This window comes from Leptonychotes weddellii, chromosome 15 (genome assembly GCF_054177405.1).
Source record: "Leptonychotes weddellii isolate Sample4059 chromosome 15, ASM5417740v2, whole genome shotgun sequence".
Classification (NCBI taxonomy): Eukaryota; Metazoa; Chordata; class Mammalia; order Carnivora; family Phocidae; genus Leptonychotes; species Leptonychotes weddellii.
Genome location: NC_138383.1, coordinates 18,061,009 through 18,078,093, shown reverse-complemented (window position 1 = coordinate 18,078,093; position 17,085 = coordinate 18,061,009). Strand labels below are relative to the sequence as shown.

At 52.8% G+C, this 17,085-nt stretch overlaps 1 protein-coding gene across 2 annotated transcripts; it reads left to right on the top strand.

Annotated features, from left to right (window-relative positions):
* Positions 1–14,045: 14,045 nt before the first annotated feature.
* STAT5B (signal transducer and activator of transcription 5B) lies at positions 14,046–17,079 on the top strand. 2 transcript variants are annotated; one of them, XM_081804976.1, is made up of 3 exons: positions 14,046–14,127; positions 15,388–15,525; positions 15,861–17,079. In XM_081804976.1, the coding sequence occupies exons 2-3, from the start codon at positions 15,398–15,400 to the stop codon at positions 16,051–16,053; spliced, it is 321 nt and encodes a 106-aa protein (XP_081661102.1). In that variant the 5' UTR covers positions 14,046–14,127; positions 15,388–15,397; the 3' UTR covers positions 16,054–17,079. The 2 variants fall into 2 exon arrangements, with proteins under 2 accessions (XP_081661102.1, XP_030889659.1); XM_031033799.2 differs by lacking the exon at positions 14,046–14,127 and adding an exon at positions 14,440–14,591.
* Positions 17,080–17,085: the final 6 nt, after the last annotated feature.

The window sequence follows — 17,085 nt, the reverse complement described above, 5'->3', positions numbered from 1 at the left end:
GTTATGCATAACTGCGCAACATGCTAATGCAGTATTGCCTTTACTAAGGTGATCCAAAAGAAAATTTAGGGGACACCTGGGTGGCTCAGTCATTAAGCGTCTGCCTTCGGCTCCGGTTCTGATCCCAGAGTCCTGGGATGGAGCCCTGCATTGCCCCATGGGCTCCGTGCTCCGCGGGAAGCCTGCTTCTCCCTTTCCCACTCCCCCTGCTGTGTTCCCTCTCTTGCTGTCTCTCTCTCTGTCAAATAAATAAAATCTTAAAAAAAAAGAAAGTTTAGGAGAGATAAAGTACCCCTAAACTGCAAACGTATTTGAATACCAATTTAATTAGTAGTCTATTTAGTCTTTATACTCCTTAGAATAAAGTTAGTTGAGGGCCAGGAAAAGGCCACTTGCTTTAATCATGGAAACAATACTATACGTACTCCTCCCAAGGATATACTTCTCTTCAAGTCTCCACATAATTTACATTCCAATATTTATATTAAAGGTGACATACCATGTAAAAATTATCCGGAAGGGTCAAAAAAGAGTTTTATTTTTTATTTTTTTAAAGATTTTATTTATTTATTTGAGAGAGAGAATGAGAGAGAGAGCATATGAGAGGGGGGAGGGTCAGAGGGAGAAGCAGACTCCCCGCCGAGCAGGGAGCCCAATGCGGGACTCGATTCAGGGATTCCAGGATCATGACCTGAGCCGAAGGCAGTCACCCAACCAACTGAGCCACCCAGGCACCCCAAAAAAGAGTTTTATAGCTGAGGGTGATTTCTCCTAAGTTCTACTACCATACCCTAAATTAGTCCTAGTTCTTATTTAAATCCTCCATGACATTCTGTATGACTTAAGTGAGGTCAGAAAAACTGCCAGGGCACCTGGGTGGCTCAGTTGGTTGGGCGACTGCCTTCAGCTCAGGTCATGATTCTGGAGTCCCAGTGTGGAGTCCCACGTCGGGCTCCATGCATGGAGTCGGCTTCTCCCTCTGACCCTCCCCCCTCTCGTGCTCTCTCTCTCACTCTCTCTCTCTCAAATAAATAAATAAAATCTTTAAAAAAAAAAAATTGCTACAGTCACTACTTAATATGTGGGGTTCCAGATTATATAAGCCCAAGGCAACGCTTCTTTAAAACTTTGACGTTCAAGGCTCCATCTAACACATTTCAACTCTATCTTAGTGCTCTACATTATCTAGATACCGGATAGAGACAGAGCAGCAGCCCCATTTTTCTGTTAACTGCACCTCTGTTGTTGTTTTAAGAGTCCTTCTGAGGCTATACCTTGAAGAGAGTTGGGAACAGATTCAGGAATGCCCTGCCTTCCCAACTGAGGACTCAGGCTGAGCTCAGTAAGGCTGTCATGAAGCAGTACAACAGACAAAGATAAGCCACATGGCATCTGATGCTTGTCTTTGTATGTTTAAAATAAAAATGTGACACTACAAGAAAGTTACCATATGGACCTAATTTTGAAAATACAAACAGGAAGCACCCCCACCCCAATATTACCATTAAAAAAAAAAAAAAAGGAAACCAAACCTCAAAGATACCTTCCAAGGAAGTCATGGGTGTGACCAAAACTAACAAAAGTAATAAACGTCATCTAAAACCCTGAAACCACCAAAAGTGAGGGTCTCATTCAACCAACTAAAAATCTAACACCTGTAAATTACTCCTCTCTTCGATTAGTAAAAACAGCATAGATTTATATACGTAAAATCTTCTCCAAACTGGCTTAGGTTTTTCAGTAACAAAGGATTATCATTAACAAGAAAAGATCCAATGTCAATATTCTACTTAAAATAAGGACACATAATTAAAAATGAATACAATTTTCAGTAAAAGTTTTTATCACTGTGATGCTCATGATTTAAATGTACAAAAAACAGTCTGATCAATGGAAACTAGATTGTTAAATTTGACTTTCTTATTCCCAGAAATAAGCATAAGACTGTTGTGTTTCCAACACTGCAGGGGAAAAAATACGACTTTAGAACACTTCTATTAACAAAGCTAAGATTTAAAGAAAATTTTTTCCTTTAACCACTACACAAAATTGGGGACACTGGTACTTTAGAGCTAATTTTTCAACATTATTTTTATTAAGTTCCAGAGTCAAAGTATTCTGACACTTTATTATGCAGTAAAGGGATATTATTCTCCTGAAGAGCTCAGTAACCTGGAATTGTCAGATAACTTTTTAAAAGAGTAAGTTTCAAATACTCAAGACAAATTAATTTTTTTGCTTCCTTTTGTAGGAATAATGTGGCAACCTACACTCTAAAAGAAGGGGAAATGGGGCGCCTGGGTGGCTCAGTTGTTAAGCATCTGCCTTCGGCTCAGGTCATGGTCCCAGGGTCCTAGGATCGAGCCCCACATCAGGCTCCCTGCTCGGCGGGAAGCCTGCTTCTCCCTCTCCCACTCCCCCTGCTTGTGTTCCCTCTCTTTCTGTGTCTCTCTCTGTCAAATAAATAAATAAAATCTTAAAAAAAAAAAAAAAGAAGGGGAAAAAAATATCTCACTGGTGGTTAGAACATCCAGAAATCTGTGAATACTTTTGAGATCCACACATGTTTACAGGGCACTAGAATAGTTAAGCCTCCTTTGATTCTACCTTCAACATGCAATCCAATCTTGCATGTTATTTACCTATTTATAACATCTTCCTTTTGTAAGACTACCTCTATCACCTACGTACACAAAAACAAGCCAAATGAACCATCACAAACACATTCATAAATATAAACCTAACACAAATCACAAATAATTTGAATACTAACACTAGTATAACTTGAGAAACTTGACACACAAGTACCAAAAGAGCAATAAATGGCACCCTTCACCAGTCTTGATGTGGTTTCTGTATATGTAAATAACACTTAAAAAAAAATCAATTGAGAGCCAGAAAACGAAGATGAAATGAGAAGTTGGGGCACAATAGGAAGTGCTGACCAAAATATTTATGTTGTAACACTCTAAACAATGATAGCACTTTTCCCCCCTTCTATCATATATATCAGGAAGTACCCATGGAAGAAATATATCCACCTTAAATTTCTTAACACAATCCATATTAATATCCTGTTGGCAAAAACATGTATGCTGAAAAGGCAGGTCAAGGGAGAAGGCGGGATAATTTATGGAGTTGGGTATACAGCAAAGATTTTATGTAGTTCAGCTCCGAGTTATGCAATAACCAAACTGCTAGTGATAGAAATCAACCTTTTTTTTTTCTGAGGTTTTGCTTTTTTGAAAAAAGATCTCTCCATTCCTTCCCTGTGTCTCAACCAGGTGCTTGAAATTTTCATCTTCCAGAAGGCTATGGAAAACAAGTAATCTACTAGATGACACTTACCTGACCAAAGGTGTGGTGCTGTTTTAATTAAACCATGACAGACATCACAATTTGTCACATGGTAAATTTTTCTTAAAATCGGCAGCCCCTTCTCCCATTTAACACTATTGATTCTAACAACTGGAATCTTCCACGAGGTGGAAATTGGTACCAAAACAAAAAACCCAAAGCCTTGATAAAAAGTCAATCAATAGGATTCCATCATTTGAAATGATCAGAACCGATCCAACGTTCACGGGTGTTACAAAATAAAATTAGAAAAACATGAAAGGTACATGAAATAAAATACATCCTCTTCTAGTCAATAAACATAAATATAATATAAACAAATGAATAACAGAACAATGTTAAGAGGCAAAGTTATATTATCTTCACTGAACAATAACAAAATTATTTGAGATAATATATGCAACAGCTGAAAGCTTATTATGGCCCAGGCAGCTATCCAACCACTTTGGAAACCTAAAATACCGGCGGATGATAAACACCATCTGAAGACCGAAAAAAGGACATAAACCTCAGTTTAATAATTTGGTGACACACTAGCCCTTTCGAGGGGCATTCCCCGAGGACATTCCAGAGACAATTAATGGAACTGTATTTAGGCAAAGATCTACTGCTCCACAGTGCTTTGGGCAGAGCACCGACCTGAGAGTCCTCAGACGGACATTTCAGTCTCAGAACGACTGAACAGCTGTGTAAACTGAACAGGCCACTTTCTCCATCCACCTGGGGCCTCAGTTTCCTCACTTGTACAATAAGAGAATGTAGCATAATCCCGGGGTCCTTTCCAGCTCCAACATTCTATGACCCACTTTTAGTACTGTTTATTAGAATCAAAGGTCTGACAGGATCATGGGGGACAAGAAGAAAAAGAACTGGGAAGGATCGCTATCTCCTTTTGCCTTTCACATTCTTGTGGTTTTCATTAATCCCCATCTTCCTAAAAGCTGGCACTTGTTTTTCTTCTTTGCCTTTTCCATCACTGCTAGCTACAAGTGTTTGCAAACGCCTCTTGCTCCACACAAGTTCTTCCCTCTTTGATCAGCCTGATCATCTTGCCAGATTCCTTTAGCCTTAGACCGGCTTTTGTGACACCACAACTCGCCTTCCGACTCTCCATATCTACCCCCGACACCAGGAGCACTTTTTTACTCTTTATCCCCGGCTAGCAAAAAAAAAAAAAAAACAAACATGCTGCATCCCACTGCCACACGCACCAGCCGGGGCCTTGCGGGTCCTGATGTGGGATCCCGCACCCCAAAGCCATATCGAAACGTTCGTATTTGTTGTCTTGACTCCATATAAGGCACTGTTCCTTGAGGCTTGCCTAACACCCCCCACCCCACCGGGCACCCCCGGGCTCATCCCACCCCGGGGAGTCGCAGATCCCTCTTTTGAAGAAGGAAAAGCAAGGAGACGCCTGGGGTTACTCGGCACTGCAACCCGGGGGTGTGAGGTGGCCGACAGCAGTCCCCTCCTCTGGCAGGGGTCGGCGCCGGGGCCCCTCACACGCCCACCTCGACACACGAATCCGCACGGTCCCCACACTCGACACCCTCCGCCCGCCACCGCCTCGGCACGACGCCCCTCGCGCGCCCCTAGCGCCCTCGCCCCCAGCGCCCCCGGCGCCCCCGGCACCCCCGGCCCCCAGCGCGCAGCCACCGCGGCCACCTCCCGGCCGGGGTAGCGATGGCGGCGGCGCGGCCCTGCCGGGAGTCTGGGCGGCCGGGGCGCGGGGCCCCGCCCGGGCGGGCTCCCCGGCCTCGCTCCCCGGCCCGGAGCCCAGGGCTCGCCCCACAGCTCCTACCTCGCTCGGCACCTCGGGCGCCAGCCGCCACCGCCCGCCCGCTCCCTCCCTCGGCCGGGCCGCCGCGCGTAGTCGCCTGCGCAGGGTCCCCGCCCGGGGTGACGGCTCCCGCCGCCGAATCTCCTCACGCCGGGGCCCGCGGGGGCGCGCGCGCCGCGCGCGCGCCGGCGCGCGCCGCTTCCTGGTTCCGCCCGGCGCGCGCTCGTGAGCCCCGTGGTCCCCCGCACCCGGTCCGCGGCCGCGCTGGAGGGACCCGGAGCCCCCCGGCGCGCACGGGGTGGGGGAGGGGGGCGGGCGCTGTGCGCAGCCCCTTGTCGCCGGGGCGAGTGGCGTCCCCTCTCGGCTCCCGAGGCGGGTCCCACGGGGCCACGAGCACATGCTGCTTTGTTTGGGTCGGCTCGACCACCACGAGCAGGGTTCGCGCCAGGCTGTTGTGATCGCGTTGATTGGCCCCGCTCCGCGGCCCGCCACCCCCCCCGCCCCCCGTCCCCCGAGCTGAGGCCCGCGTTCCGGGTCCTGTCCCTCCCAGGCCCAGGTCAGAAGTCCACCGCTGCCCCATCAATAATTATCCCGGGTTTGCTCCCTGGAGGGCGTTTCAGCCAGGACTGCCGCTTACCCCCCGGGCGGAAAGCCTGAATGGACACAGCAGGAGTTTACATTTGCCCAGGCCAACTGGATCCGTCCACGATTCCAGAGTAAATCGTGGGCAGGGGGGGCCCGGGCAAGGAGGAAGGGGCGTCTGACACCATTTCCCTCCCTGGGGACTCTTGCTAGCTCCCACCAGTGAGAGCTGCGGGGAGGAACTGACTGCTCGTTAAGAGAAGCAAGAATAAACACGATCACCTTTATAAGATCCAGGGGAAAGGAGTCTCTGAGAGCCTTTTCCATGTAATGGGGAGGGGGTGTGGTGTCTGAGAAGGCAGCCTGAGTCACCCACTCTCCTCTCCTCTGGCTACATCTCTGGAGCCGGCCAGCCGTTTCCCTGGCAACCCTCCAAGGGCTGGCACCAAAGCGAGGCATGTCAGATCTCCAGAAACCTAGCTGCAGGGGCAGAAGGAGAAGGACCCCACACGTACCAGAACTTCCCTTCCTTACAGTCTGAAAATCTTCACGTCAAGAGATGACCAAGATCTGCAAGGCCCCAAGTTCTCCCATAATCCTCCTTTGGCAGCTCTCCTCCCAGCAGCCTTCCCTTCACCTCCAGAATAACACCAACCACAAAGATCTTTGTGTCTGTAGCTGATCTCAGCAAAGTCCTCCCCCACCTAGGCAACTGCTTCTATCCCACACTTTGGGCCAACACCTGGCACAGTGCTTTGCCCAGAGTAGGTGCAGGGCACTTGGAGGCTAGAGCAGGAGGACAGGCTGGAGCAGGAAGCTGGACAGGAGCGCCAGCTCTGAGCTCTCTGGCACCTCTCTGACAGTTACTGTGCAAGATGTTTTGGCACTTGAGCACACCACATTTCTCCTTCTTGTAAGTTTTCCTATCTGTGCACATGCTGTTCCCTCTGCCTGGAACTTGGTCCTGCCCTCTAGATGTCTGCCCTTGGTCCAGGCAATGAGAACCTCTCTCTCTGTCCCTGTTTCCCACCACATGATGTTTATGCCTCTATTATGGCACCTCTTGTGTTGAAGGACAATTTCTTGTTTACATGTCTCTCTACCCATGACAGCACACAATATCCCATTTACCTTTAAATCCACCCACATGCCCAGCCCAGAGCAGACACCCAATAAATATTTGGGGAACAAACCCTACACTCTAGGAATAGAAATGGAACCCAAGGGGACTGTGTAGTAATTAAGAGCAAAGAATCTAAAACCAGACTTGCTGTCAGCTCCTTGAGCTGTGTGACCTTAAGCAAGTTTTTGGCCTCGATTTCCTCATTGTAATGTGGTGATAGTCATGGGACGTACCTAGTAGCACTGTTAGGGGAATTAAGTGAGGTAATGCATGTATAGTGCTTCGAATGACTTAAGCACCATAGAGCTGTTAACAGCAAAGATTTACACCCCTCTTCCTAGGATTGGTCAGGTCTAGAATTCCATCCAGCTGCCTTGGCAGCTGAGCGATGGCCACAGGGGGCTAGTTAGAATGCCCTGGAGGGTGGGGCAGGTACACCTCTTCATTCTTGCGTCTCACAGCACATCTTTGACTGACCACTACGATCTGGCTGGCTGTGTGCACAGACACAAAGGACGGAATGTTCTGGGTGACTACCTCAGCAAAACAAGAATGTTGTCAACCTGAGACAGGAAGGAAGGTCTAACACCTACCTCTCCCTACTTGACAATTCAGATGAGGTGAGACCCTCTTCCCTTGGGCCTCAGGGACATAGGTTCCTTGGTGGAGGAGACACCAGACAGAGATATAATGCAGAAGGAATCCTAGAAAGAAAGAAACTGAATAGGAAGCTAGGATCCAGAAAGCCCTACAGAGAGCCCACAGAGAAAGTTCCCAGAGACATACCTACAGACACAGTAACACACACTGGAGAGAGCGTTGGTCATCTCTTGGCTGACCCTGTCCCGACCCAGGAGAGAAAGAGGCTGGAGGAGTGCCTGGAAGTCTGGTGGGCAGCTGTTGTCCATACATCCAACCTCCTCTTACCTGGGGACTGACTCCAGCCTCCTTCCCTTGCTCTCGAGAACAAGCTTATGGCTACCACGGAGAACAGAGAACAGCAGCTCCCCGCTTCACACCTCCCTCAGCCTGGCCCAGCCACAGGGAGAACGTGAGGCCATTTTCTGGAAACATCTTTGAAACCACAACCATAATCCCCTCTAGTCAGGGACCCATCCTCATGTGGCTTCCTTCTCCAGAATGTTCTGAATCCTGGGAATCCAGCTGTCCCTGGGGAACCACCAGCCACACAGAAGCCAAGGAAGGACGCTTGTGGGAACTTCTCTTCTTTCACAGGGGAATGATTCCTCCTTATTAAGTCAATACAGGCATTGGGCGCACAACAGAGGGGAAGGCAGATGTCCAGATTTCTGGGGCCTTAGAATGGAGATTTGTGACAGCCAGTGGTTTGGGAGAGGCTTGGTCGATGCCAGGGCTTACCTCTGCCAGAGCGTGGGCAGTGAAAGGAGCCGAGTTTTTCAGTTAGGTCTGGTTCCAAATCCCAGCTCTGCCAACTTACCAGCTATGGAAACTTAGTTAAAGTACTTCACTTCTCTGAGGGCCTCAGTTTCCCTCAGGTGTGAATGGGAAGTAAAATATAGTATCTGTTTGCAAATACATAGAATCTTTCTGGGATGCACACAAGACCCAGGTAATTGTGGTTGCTCCTGCAGAGGGCATCTGGGGGGACGGGAACGGTGAAAGACTAACTCTTTCCCATTTTGAATCTTCTGAGTTTTATGCCAGGGCTATACTACCTATTAGAACATTAGGAAGGGACACCTGGCTGGCTCAGTCACAGAAGCATGTGACCCCTTGATCTTGGGGTCATGAGTTCGAGCCCTGTGTTGGGTGTAGAGATTATTACTTAAGTAAAACTTTAAAAACAAAGAAATAAAACATTAGGAAAATAAACTATTTTTTTTTAAAAAAAAGAAAAAGTGGAGAGACAATGTTTGTGAAAGTAACCAAGCATCATGCCTGGCTTGCAGAAGGCACTTGATAAATGTGCATTTACTCTTTCTTTCCCTCAGCCCAACCCCAGCCAGCTTGCTGGGGCCAGGAGTGGGTGGCATGGGGGCGAGGTGAGGGCGGGGAGACCGGATTGAGTGATGGATGTGCAGGTCCTTACAGGACTCACCTGGGAATTCTCAGACACTTTCTGTCTTGTTCTTGTGCACCTTACTTACTTGGGCTCCCTTCCAGCCAGAACTAAAGGGACGGCTCTTTGGAAAGCCAAAGGTTCCCCGCCCCTGCCTCCTGGGACAGTGTCACAGTGCCCTCTCCACTCAGAGCCCTGGGGCGCTCTGCATTATCGGGTGCTGCATTATCCGGAGAGGACAGGGCTGACACAGAGGAGGGAGCAGAGGGTCACCCCAGGCAGTATCTTCCTGACTTGGTGAGTGGGATTAAGAATTCACAAGTCAACCCAGCAGCAGGCAAAGACGAGGCTGCTGGGGCCATGGGCAGGAAATCAGGTCAGTAGGACGAGAGCAGGCAGAGGCCAGGGTGGCAGAGGAGAGAGCCCTCTGGGTGCTATGGGTCAGGATGTGTGAAAGGGAAACGGGTCTGTACTAGTGTGAGGGAACCCCTGAAGTGTTGGAGCATGGGGAAGCCCTGTCCTGTTTGAGGGACCTTCATTAGGCCAATAAATATCTATGAAGCCTCAATTATGAACCAGGCAGTGGAATACAGCCTTTCAGCAACTAGTAAAGAGCCACAAGAAGTGGCCTGCAGTATAGGATTGAGGGCTACAGGACAGCATGGGAGAAAATGCCTAGCTCTACTGGCCAGGGTCCCTGAACGCCTTATTACGTGCGAGTCACTGGGACTGAATCTTCATAGCATTCCTAGGAGACAGGTCTTGCTGTTCCCCTTTTTACACAGGGGGTGGCTCAGTCCAGAGAGGCAGACTCACCTGCCCAAAGTCACACAGCCGAGCCAGGCTTTGCACCAGGTCCTGAGGACTACAAAGCCTTTGCATTTTTCTCTACACTACCCTGACCCCATGAAAGATGAGCAGGATGTTACCAGGTGGCCAAGGGAGGACTGGCGTTCCAGGGAGGTGGAATGAAAGGGGCAAAAAAAGCTTGGAGTGAGAGAGGCCAGGGCACTGGGGGGACTGCATGGCTGAAGAATGAGTAAAGAGAAGGCCATAGGTAGGCCGGAGCCCAGCAGCCAATGAAGAGCAGGCCAGTAGCCAGTGGGGAGGGGACGGAGCATTGGCCGAGTCTTCATTTTGGCTTTATAGCCCCCACTTGCTCTGGGCACTGGGGAGCCAATGTCGGAGGCTGGGAGCCGGGGAGCCGGCAGTGAAGGTGTGGGTGGGTTAGTGACATGATGAACCGAGGAACAATGAGAAACAGGGACAGGGAGAAAGGAACTTCCTCTGGTCATAACAAAGGAAAGTGGCAGAGTGGTGGGGGTAGCAGGCCAGGAGATGCACAGTCCTCTCCCACGCACCCCTCTGAGGGCCTGAGGTTGGGTACTGGGCTGGCTCAGGCACGAAAGATTTCTTGTTGGTCTGGAAGGAAGAGAAATGAGTGAGTAGAGGGGCCTGGTAGTCCTCATGGAAGAGGATGAGAGCCAGACGTGACCCAGGGCTGCTCAGGACAGCTGGCAGTCCCCCTGGGAGGCCCAGCTCTGTACCACCTCTCCCCTCCCCACCCCCTAGGCTCCAGGGCCTCCCCCTGCCGTGAGAAGGAAGAGCAAAGGATGGGCTCCTTCCCCGTTCTCTGATGTTGCACCCCCTCCTGTCCTTGTCCCATAGGTGGCTCTCCCAAGGCAGGTGGCTAGGGCAGCCAGACAAAGGAAGGCAGGCTTTCCCTCCCACCCACCCAGTCAGTCCTGAGCCCTTCCCACCCCGATTCCCAGAAACAGAGGAGAGTTACTGTGCCTCAGGCAGGATGGCAGTGTGTTCTCTTGGTAACTTCACTGTAAACTGACTTCCCTGAAGAGTGGTAGAGGACAAGGGACAGAGGCAGGAAGGGCACACAGGCTTCACCGAGGATCCAGAAGCTTCTTCCCCTCCCCTCAATTCACATAGAATTACTCACGGCACACACACCCCTTCCCTAGGTCCTGCTCTGTCTTCAGGGACAAGAATGGAGGCAGCCTATCTATCCACAGGGAGGTACCAGGATAGGGAGACTGGGGAGAGGCAGGGACAGTGGTCTTGGGAGTGCAGTATATGCTGAGCATGGGCCTACGGCTCCCCTTCCAAGAGCTTTGGGGCTGGGGCTAGAGAGGAGGTAGATAATCCCAGCAGAGGCAAGGTGAGGGAGAGCAGGGCGGTTAAGCCCAAGGGCTTCAGGTCTCCCTCTGTGCGCCGCACAGAGATACTTCCTGGAATGCCTCCAGCTTTCTTGGGAAGGCTCCCCACCCCACCCTGCCTCCCCTCTGCCCTCTGGCTCCCACACCACGGGAACTCTCCTTGAAGAAGGTACTTGGAGCAGAGGAAACAAAGACAGCTCTGTACCACCTCTCTCCACCCACCCCCCACCCAGGGACGGTTAGGTCAAGGTGACCTCAATCTGTTCTCCCCAGGGAAGGGGCATGAGCGCAGCCTTCTGGGCTAACCTGGTTTCCAAGGGCAGGCCAGAAATGGGACTCGAGATGATTCTTCCCTTCCTCCATAAATTCAAACCCACCTTCATATAATGCACGGGTCAAAGGAGCAGGGGCGCGGACTGGCGTGGAGATGGAGGGGCCACACTCTGTGCCACAGAACCGTTATGGGCTAGCCCAGCCAGAGGAGACACCTTCCCTTTGTGGGTGCGTGCTGGGGTCGGGGGATGTCGGGAAGGCTATACTGAGACCTTCGCATGGGGCTGGGCCCCTTGGATCGTGGAGCCAGCTGTACACTTACTGGCCGGATGGTTGTGGACAGCTCTCCTTTCTGGGCTCATCAAATGTAGCTCTGCCCACCTTCAAGGTTGTTGCAAGGATCAGTTGAGTTAAAGGGTACAACGATGTTTGTATACTAATGTGCCACGATTCAGTTCGGGCTGTGTCTTTAGTATGCTAACCACAAACTAGGCTAGGGATTATTACTATTCCTAATAATATTTTATGGTCAGTCTTCTTTGGGGGAATGCATTCCCATATGATTTTTATAATCCTTCCTCACTCCCCATGTAATGTTGTATCTTGGAATTGGGAATGAGGGGCAATTAGCAGAGGCCAGCCTGGGACTCCAGCTCAGTCCAGACCCGAGGCAGTTTCTGATCTTCCTGAACCCCATCCCATAGGCCTCAGTTTTCTCCTCTATAGTCTGGGCCCCTGAAACCACCAGAGTGCTTTGTGGTGGGAAATAGCAGAGACCAAAGCAGGGGACTGAAAGCAAAAAGAAACCCCAAATTTGACATTTCCGGGTAGTTGTGTTATCCGGAGCCACGACCACAGTCACCTCTGCCCCCAACCCAACTTTGACACCCTTCCCTCCTCCACTCCCTTGGGTGGCCTTTGCCCATCCTGGGAAAGCTCCAAAGCTCCTCCTTCTCCCCATTGCATCGCAAAGGGAGGAGAGAGGCACAAGGAAATGGAGAGAAACCCAGACAGAAGCAGAGAACCAGAGACCAGAGACCTAGAGAGAAAGAATCAAAAGGAGGAGGGAAATCAAAAAGCAAGAAGAGGCAACAGGCAGTGAAGAACACTGGGATTCAGGGCCTCACAGACAGAGACCAGATGGGGAGAGAGCCAGAGTTAGCCAGGGGGGTGGCTGTAGCCACTGAACGCAAGGTGGGGGCACAGCAGGCGACTCTCTGAAGCTATGGGGGCACATCCATTTAGGCCAACCCCTCCAGTTTGGCTCACTGGCACCTTAGTCCTAGTTTTTTAGGACCCAGGACTATCCACCTTCGAGCCCAGCCCAGCCCAATCTAGCCAGGCGTTTGGTGGGTGCAGCTGCCTGCTGGAGCAGCAGGTCCCTTGCAGGCCCTGAGGAGCAGGCTGGAGAGGCGGCTGCCTGGCAGTGGGCAGGCAGGGCTCCCACTCTGGACTTGGCACCCCCATATCACCTTCTCCAGATGCCCAGAAGTGGGTACATGGCAAGGGTGGTCCCCTGCCTTCCAGATGTGGCTCAGAGGACTTGGGATCCAAGGACTCTCCTCCCAATCACTGGCTTACCCATCTGCCGGAAGTGAGAGGCTGGAGGGCACAAACCCTCCGTGTAGCAATGGGTTTGCATCTGTCCCCGACAGATGGTGTGACCCTGGCCAAGTCACTTCCTCTCTCCAGTCTCTGTTGCCCCATTTGTAAAATCATCTCTACAGGTCTTTCCAGCTCTGACACTTGACCCTCATTCCAGGTGACCTCCTAGCTCTGTGTGTCTGGCCCTCCTCCACCAAATGAATTGCCCAGAGTGAGGGAAGAATCGAGGGAGAGGCTGTGTGCTTCTTCCTCCAGGAGACTAACAGACTGCAGCCATGTGTGTGAGACGCAGACATCCCAGCTTCTGGAACTGGAAACTTGGCTTGTTCTCTGAAGGAAAAAGAATGAAAGTGGGGGAGGTCCTGAGGGGCAAGAAGGTGGGGGAGTAGTGTGAGGTGGGGAGGGAATGGAGAGAAAAGGGCAGACCCGAGAAGGCATAGGGAGGGAGGGAGGTAGATGAGAATGATTCCCTCCAGGACACGTGGTCCTGGCCTGGCGAGGCCCTCCCCTGGTGCTGCCAATCCCAGCTGCCAGGCAGAGGGGAGGCCCAGAGGAGAGGGAAGCTGGGCAAAGGGGATGGAAGGCTTCCAGCCCAGCCTTGCTCAATTCTGCAGGCCCACCCTCCTTGAGCCTTGCCTGGGTCACAACCCCTTCCTTGAGAGCCCCCTACAGGGCCTGCAAAGGCCCACCGGCAATTGTGAATTTGTGAGGATTCAAGACAGCCCCTCCGGACCTTTCTGAAGGTAGGACCAGCCTCAGATGTGACTGGACTGGGTGAGCAGAGGGGCAGGATCATTTATGGATCATAGTCTGCAGACCAGACCATATGCCTGCTGTGTGACCCTGGGCAACTCCTTCCCCTCTCTGGACTTGCATTTCTTATCTGCAAAATTTGGGGGAGGGATTTGAAACTTAAGACTGCCAAGGTTCTTTCCTGTTTCCACTGCAGGGGCGAGCCCAGGGTGGTGGGAGTAATGGAAGGAGGGGAGGTGGGGCCCTGGTGGTGAGCTGCCTTCTCTGGAATCCCCAGTCTTTCCCCTCCCTAGGGCTTTGCCGCAGAGGTCACAAAAGCTGTGTCCCCAACACACACACACATTTACATTTACTTTTTTCATCTAGAGACTCAAAAGATGACAAACGCAGAGCTGGAAGCCATCTCCAGCTAGTCCAACCCTACCCTCCTCCCTTTTTACAGGTGAGAAAACTGAGGCCCTGGTTTGGGATTTCCAGAGCCCGGGGTTTCCGGGCTCTCCCACCCCCATCCCCCGCCACTCCAGCGCCTGCTGCCCGCGGTCGGGGGCCCGCGGGCGAGGGCTGCCTGGGACTCCCGGGGGACCCCGCCGTCGGGGCAGCCCCCAGGCGCGGCGTCGCCCAGCCTCGCCGCAGGGGCCCGGCCGCGGCCGCCGCTGCGCACTCGCGCGGGAGCCAGCGACCGAGGGCGGAGGCAGGGAGGGAGCGACAGAGGCTGGGAGGGGTGTTGGCGAGAGCTCGCGCGCTGTGTATGGTCTATCGGAGGCAGCTGACCTTCGAGGAGGAAATCGCTGCTCTCTGCTCCTTCCTGTGGTACAGCCGCCGCCGCCGCCGCCGGGAGCGCGGCCCGGGAGCGAGAGCCGCGGGGCGGACAGCCGGCCCCGCCGCCAGACGGCTCGGCGCCACCAGGTGGGTGGCCCGGCAGCGCGTCCCGAGCGGCGAGCGCGGACATGGGGCCCTCGACTCCCGTCCCGGGCCCCCGCGCCCCGGGCCCCGGAGCCCGCCGGCTGGCCGGGGCGCGGGGACGGGTGTCCCGGACCGAGAGGGAGCTTTGGCGCGGACGCGGGGCGCGGGACGCTGGACGCGGAAGGAAGGAGGGGGCCGCGGGGAGCAGGGGGCGCTGTCGGGCCGGACAGTGGGAGACCGTGGGGGCACGGCTGGGGGGCGCCTCCGTAGAGACAGCGTCTGTCACCCCAGCCCTCCCTCCTCAACCACCCCAGCCACGTGCCGGCGGGGACCGAGCCTTTCGGTGGGAGCCGTCGGTGCCCTAAGTTTGGGCTGGAATAACACCCGACCCCCCAGCCCAGAAATTGGGACTCGGGGCTCGAGGCGGGGTGGGGGGTGTGTGGGGGTGGTTCTTGCAGCCTTCCCCAGAGGGCCCGTGGGCCTCCGCGTCAAGTTTCTCTTTCAGTTTTCTAGCTGTCCCCCCTCTGGGGAAGCCCCGGTGGGGCGAGGGGAGAGGAAGAGGGGGAGGGCACCTGACTTTCAGGAGCCCCTCCCCAAGCCTCAGCGGGTTCCTTGTTGGAGGGCAGGGCGGCCGTCCCCTCCTCACCATCTTTCTTCCCGCACAGGAAAGCGTGTCTGTGGGAGGGGAGGGGCCTGGCCTGACCGCGGTCCAGGGATGGGTGGGCATGGCAGGGTCAGAGGCAGGCCCGGCCCTCTCTCCTGTCGAGGAGCCGCCTCTGCAGCCCTCCGCTCGCCCTAGGTGAGCGGACATGGCGGGCTGGATCCAAGCCCAGCAGCTGCAGGGAGATGCGCTGCGCCAGATGCAGGTGCTGTATGGGCAGCACTTCCCCATCGAGGTTCGGCACTACTTGGCGCAGTGGATCGAGAGCCAGCCATGGTAAGTCCCCCTGCCCTGAGCCGCCCTCTGCGGGGCCTACACAGGCCCTTTGACCTTTAGCTCTTCTCTTTGTGTTTTGGTGTGATTCTAGTCCTTTCTGTCCCTCTCTGCAGAAGGGATGGTGTCTCTGGGAAAGGGGAACAGGGAAAGGGGACCTTGGGAGGGGAGAGGGGGTGTTTCTAGACTGTGATGCCTGTGGAGTTGCCCAGAACAAGTCTTGTGGGCTCTGGAGTGCCCTTAGTCTGGAGCCTGGGATTTCCCACTCCTTCTTGGTGCCTGACCTCCTTGCCCAAGGAGAGGCCACAGTAGTCTTCTCTCCCCTGCCCTGCCCCAAGGGATGCCATCGATCTGGACAATCCCCAGGACCGAGCCCAGGCCACCCAGCTCCTGGAGGGCCTGGTGCAGGAGCTGCAGAAGAAGGCAGAGCACCAAGTCGGGGAAGATGGGTTCTTACTGAAGATCAAGCTGGGGCACTATGCCACACAGCTCCAGGTGGGTGTGTACACGGGGTCATCTGCAGGAAAGTAGTGTCTGCCTTCTCTTTCCAGCCACAGAACCTCTGGGTTTTTTCCTGGCCTGGTCACTGACTCACCGTGTGACCCTGAGCTAATCGGTAACATTTCTGCTCTTCAATTTCCCCCACCCCCTCTTTCAAATCAGGCCTGTCAGATTCCTTTAGCACGCTACAAAGCAAGGGGTGGGGTGTGTTTGTCCCCAACAGAAGGGAGATGGGTGAAGTGGCATTCTAAACAGATCAAGCAAAAGGATGGAGGTAGACTGAGTCAAGAGTCCTTTGTTCGAGAAAGGAAGACCAAAAGCTCCTAGAAATGAGGGAATGAGGCAACCAGGCACCCCTCCTAGGACTCTTTTAAAGGTGCAAGAGGAGCAGAATTGCCCTGGAGGCAAGAGCTGGATAAAGGAGTGTTGAATGAAGGATGTAGTTGTAAGATGTGCCTTCTCCTTCACTGGGTGGGGGGTTGGGGGGGGGTAGTGGAGGTAGCAGGGAGAGTATAGGGAGGGGAGAGAGGAAGTTTTTGTGGAACCAGGACAGGGGTGTGGGTGGTAATCACAGTCAAGCATTTATTGGAACTTACTTGTATTTCTCAGAGAACCCTTCTTAAATATAAGCAGCAGGGTGTCAGGGAAATAAAAAGTCCATCCCAGAAGAGGGAGGGAATGGGAGAAAGCTGGAAGAGGAAGGCAAAATAGGAACCCAAGGCCAGGGCAACGGTAGAAAGTACCTTTTCCTTGGCATTGGATGCCCCAAGTCGAGTCATCTGCTCACTTGTTTGCCTCTGGACAAATACTTAACCTTTCTGAGCATCAGTTTTCTCATCTGCAAAATGGGGATAATAGTTTCTGCGGATGTCAGGGTATCTATCCTCTGAAAGTCAAAGGAGATAGTAGATTGGAAGCACTTTGGAAACTTTGGAAACTGGGTTTCTGATGCACTGCAAACCAAATATGAAGATCTTGGAGGGGAAATCAAGTCAAGGAGAGATAGAGGTGTCTGGTGACAGTTCCTGAGGTTTCCTGAGGAAAGCTGAGGCAGAGGCTGGC

Coding starts and splice junctions, on each gene's coding strand:
- STAT5B (XM_081804976.1), top strand. CDS start 15,398: ATGGCGGGCTGGATCCAAGCCCAGCAGCTGCAGGGAGATGCGCTGCGC. Junction 15,526..15,860: donor TGGATCGAGAGCCAGCCATG/GTAAGTCCCCCT, acceptor CCCTGCCCCAAG/GGATGCCATCGATCTGGACA.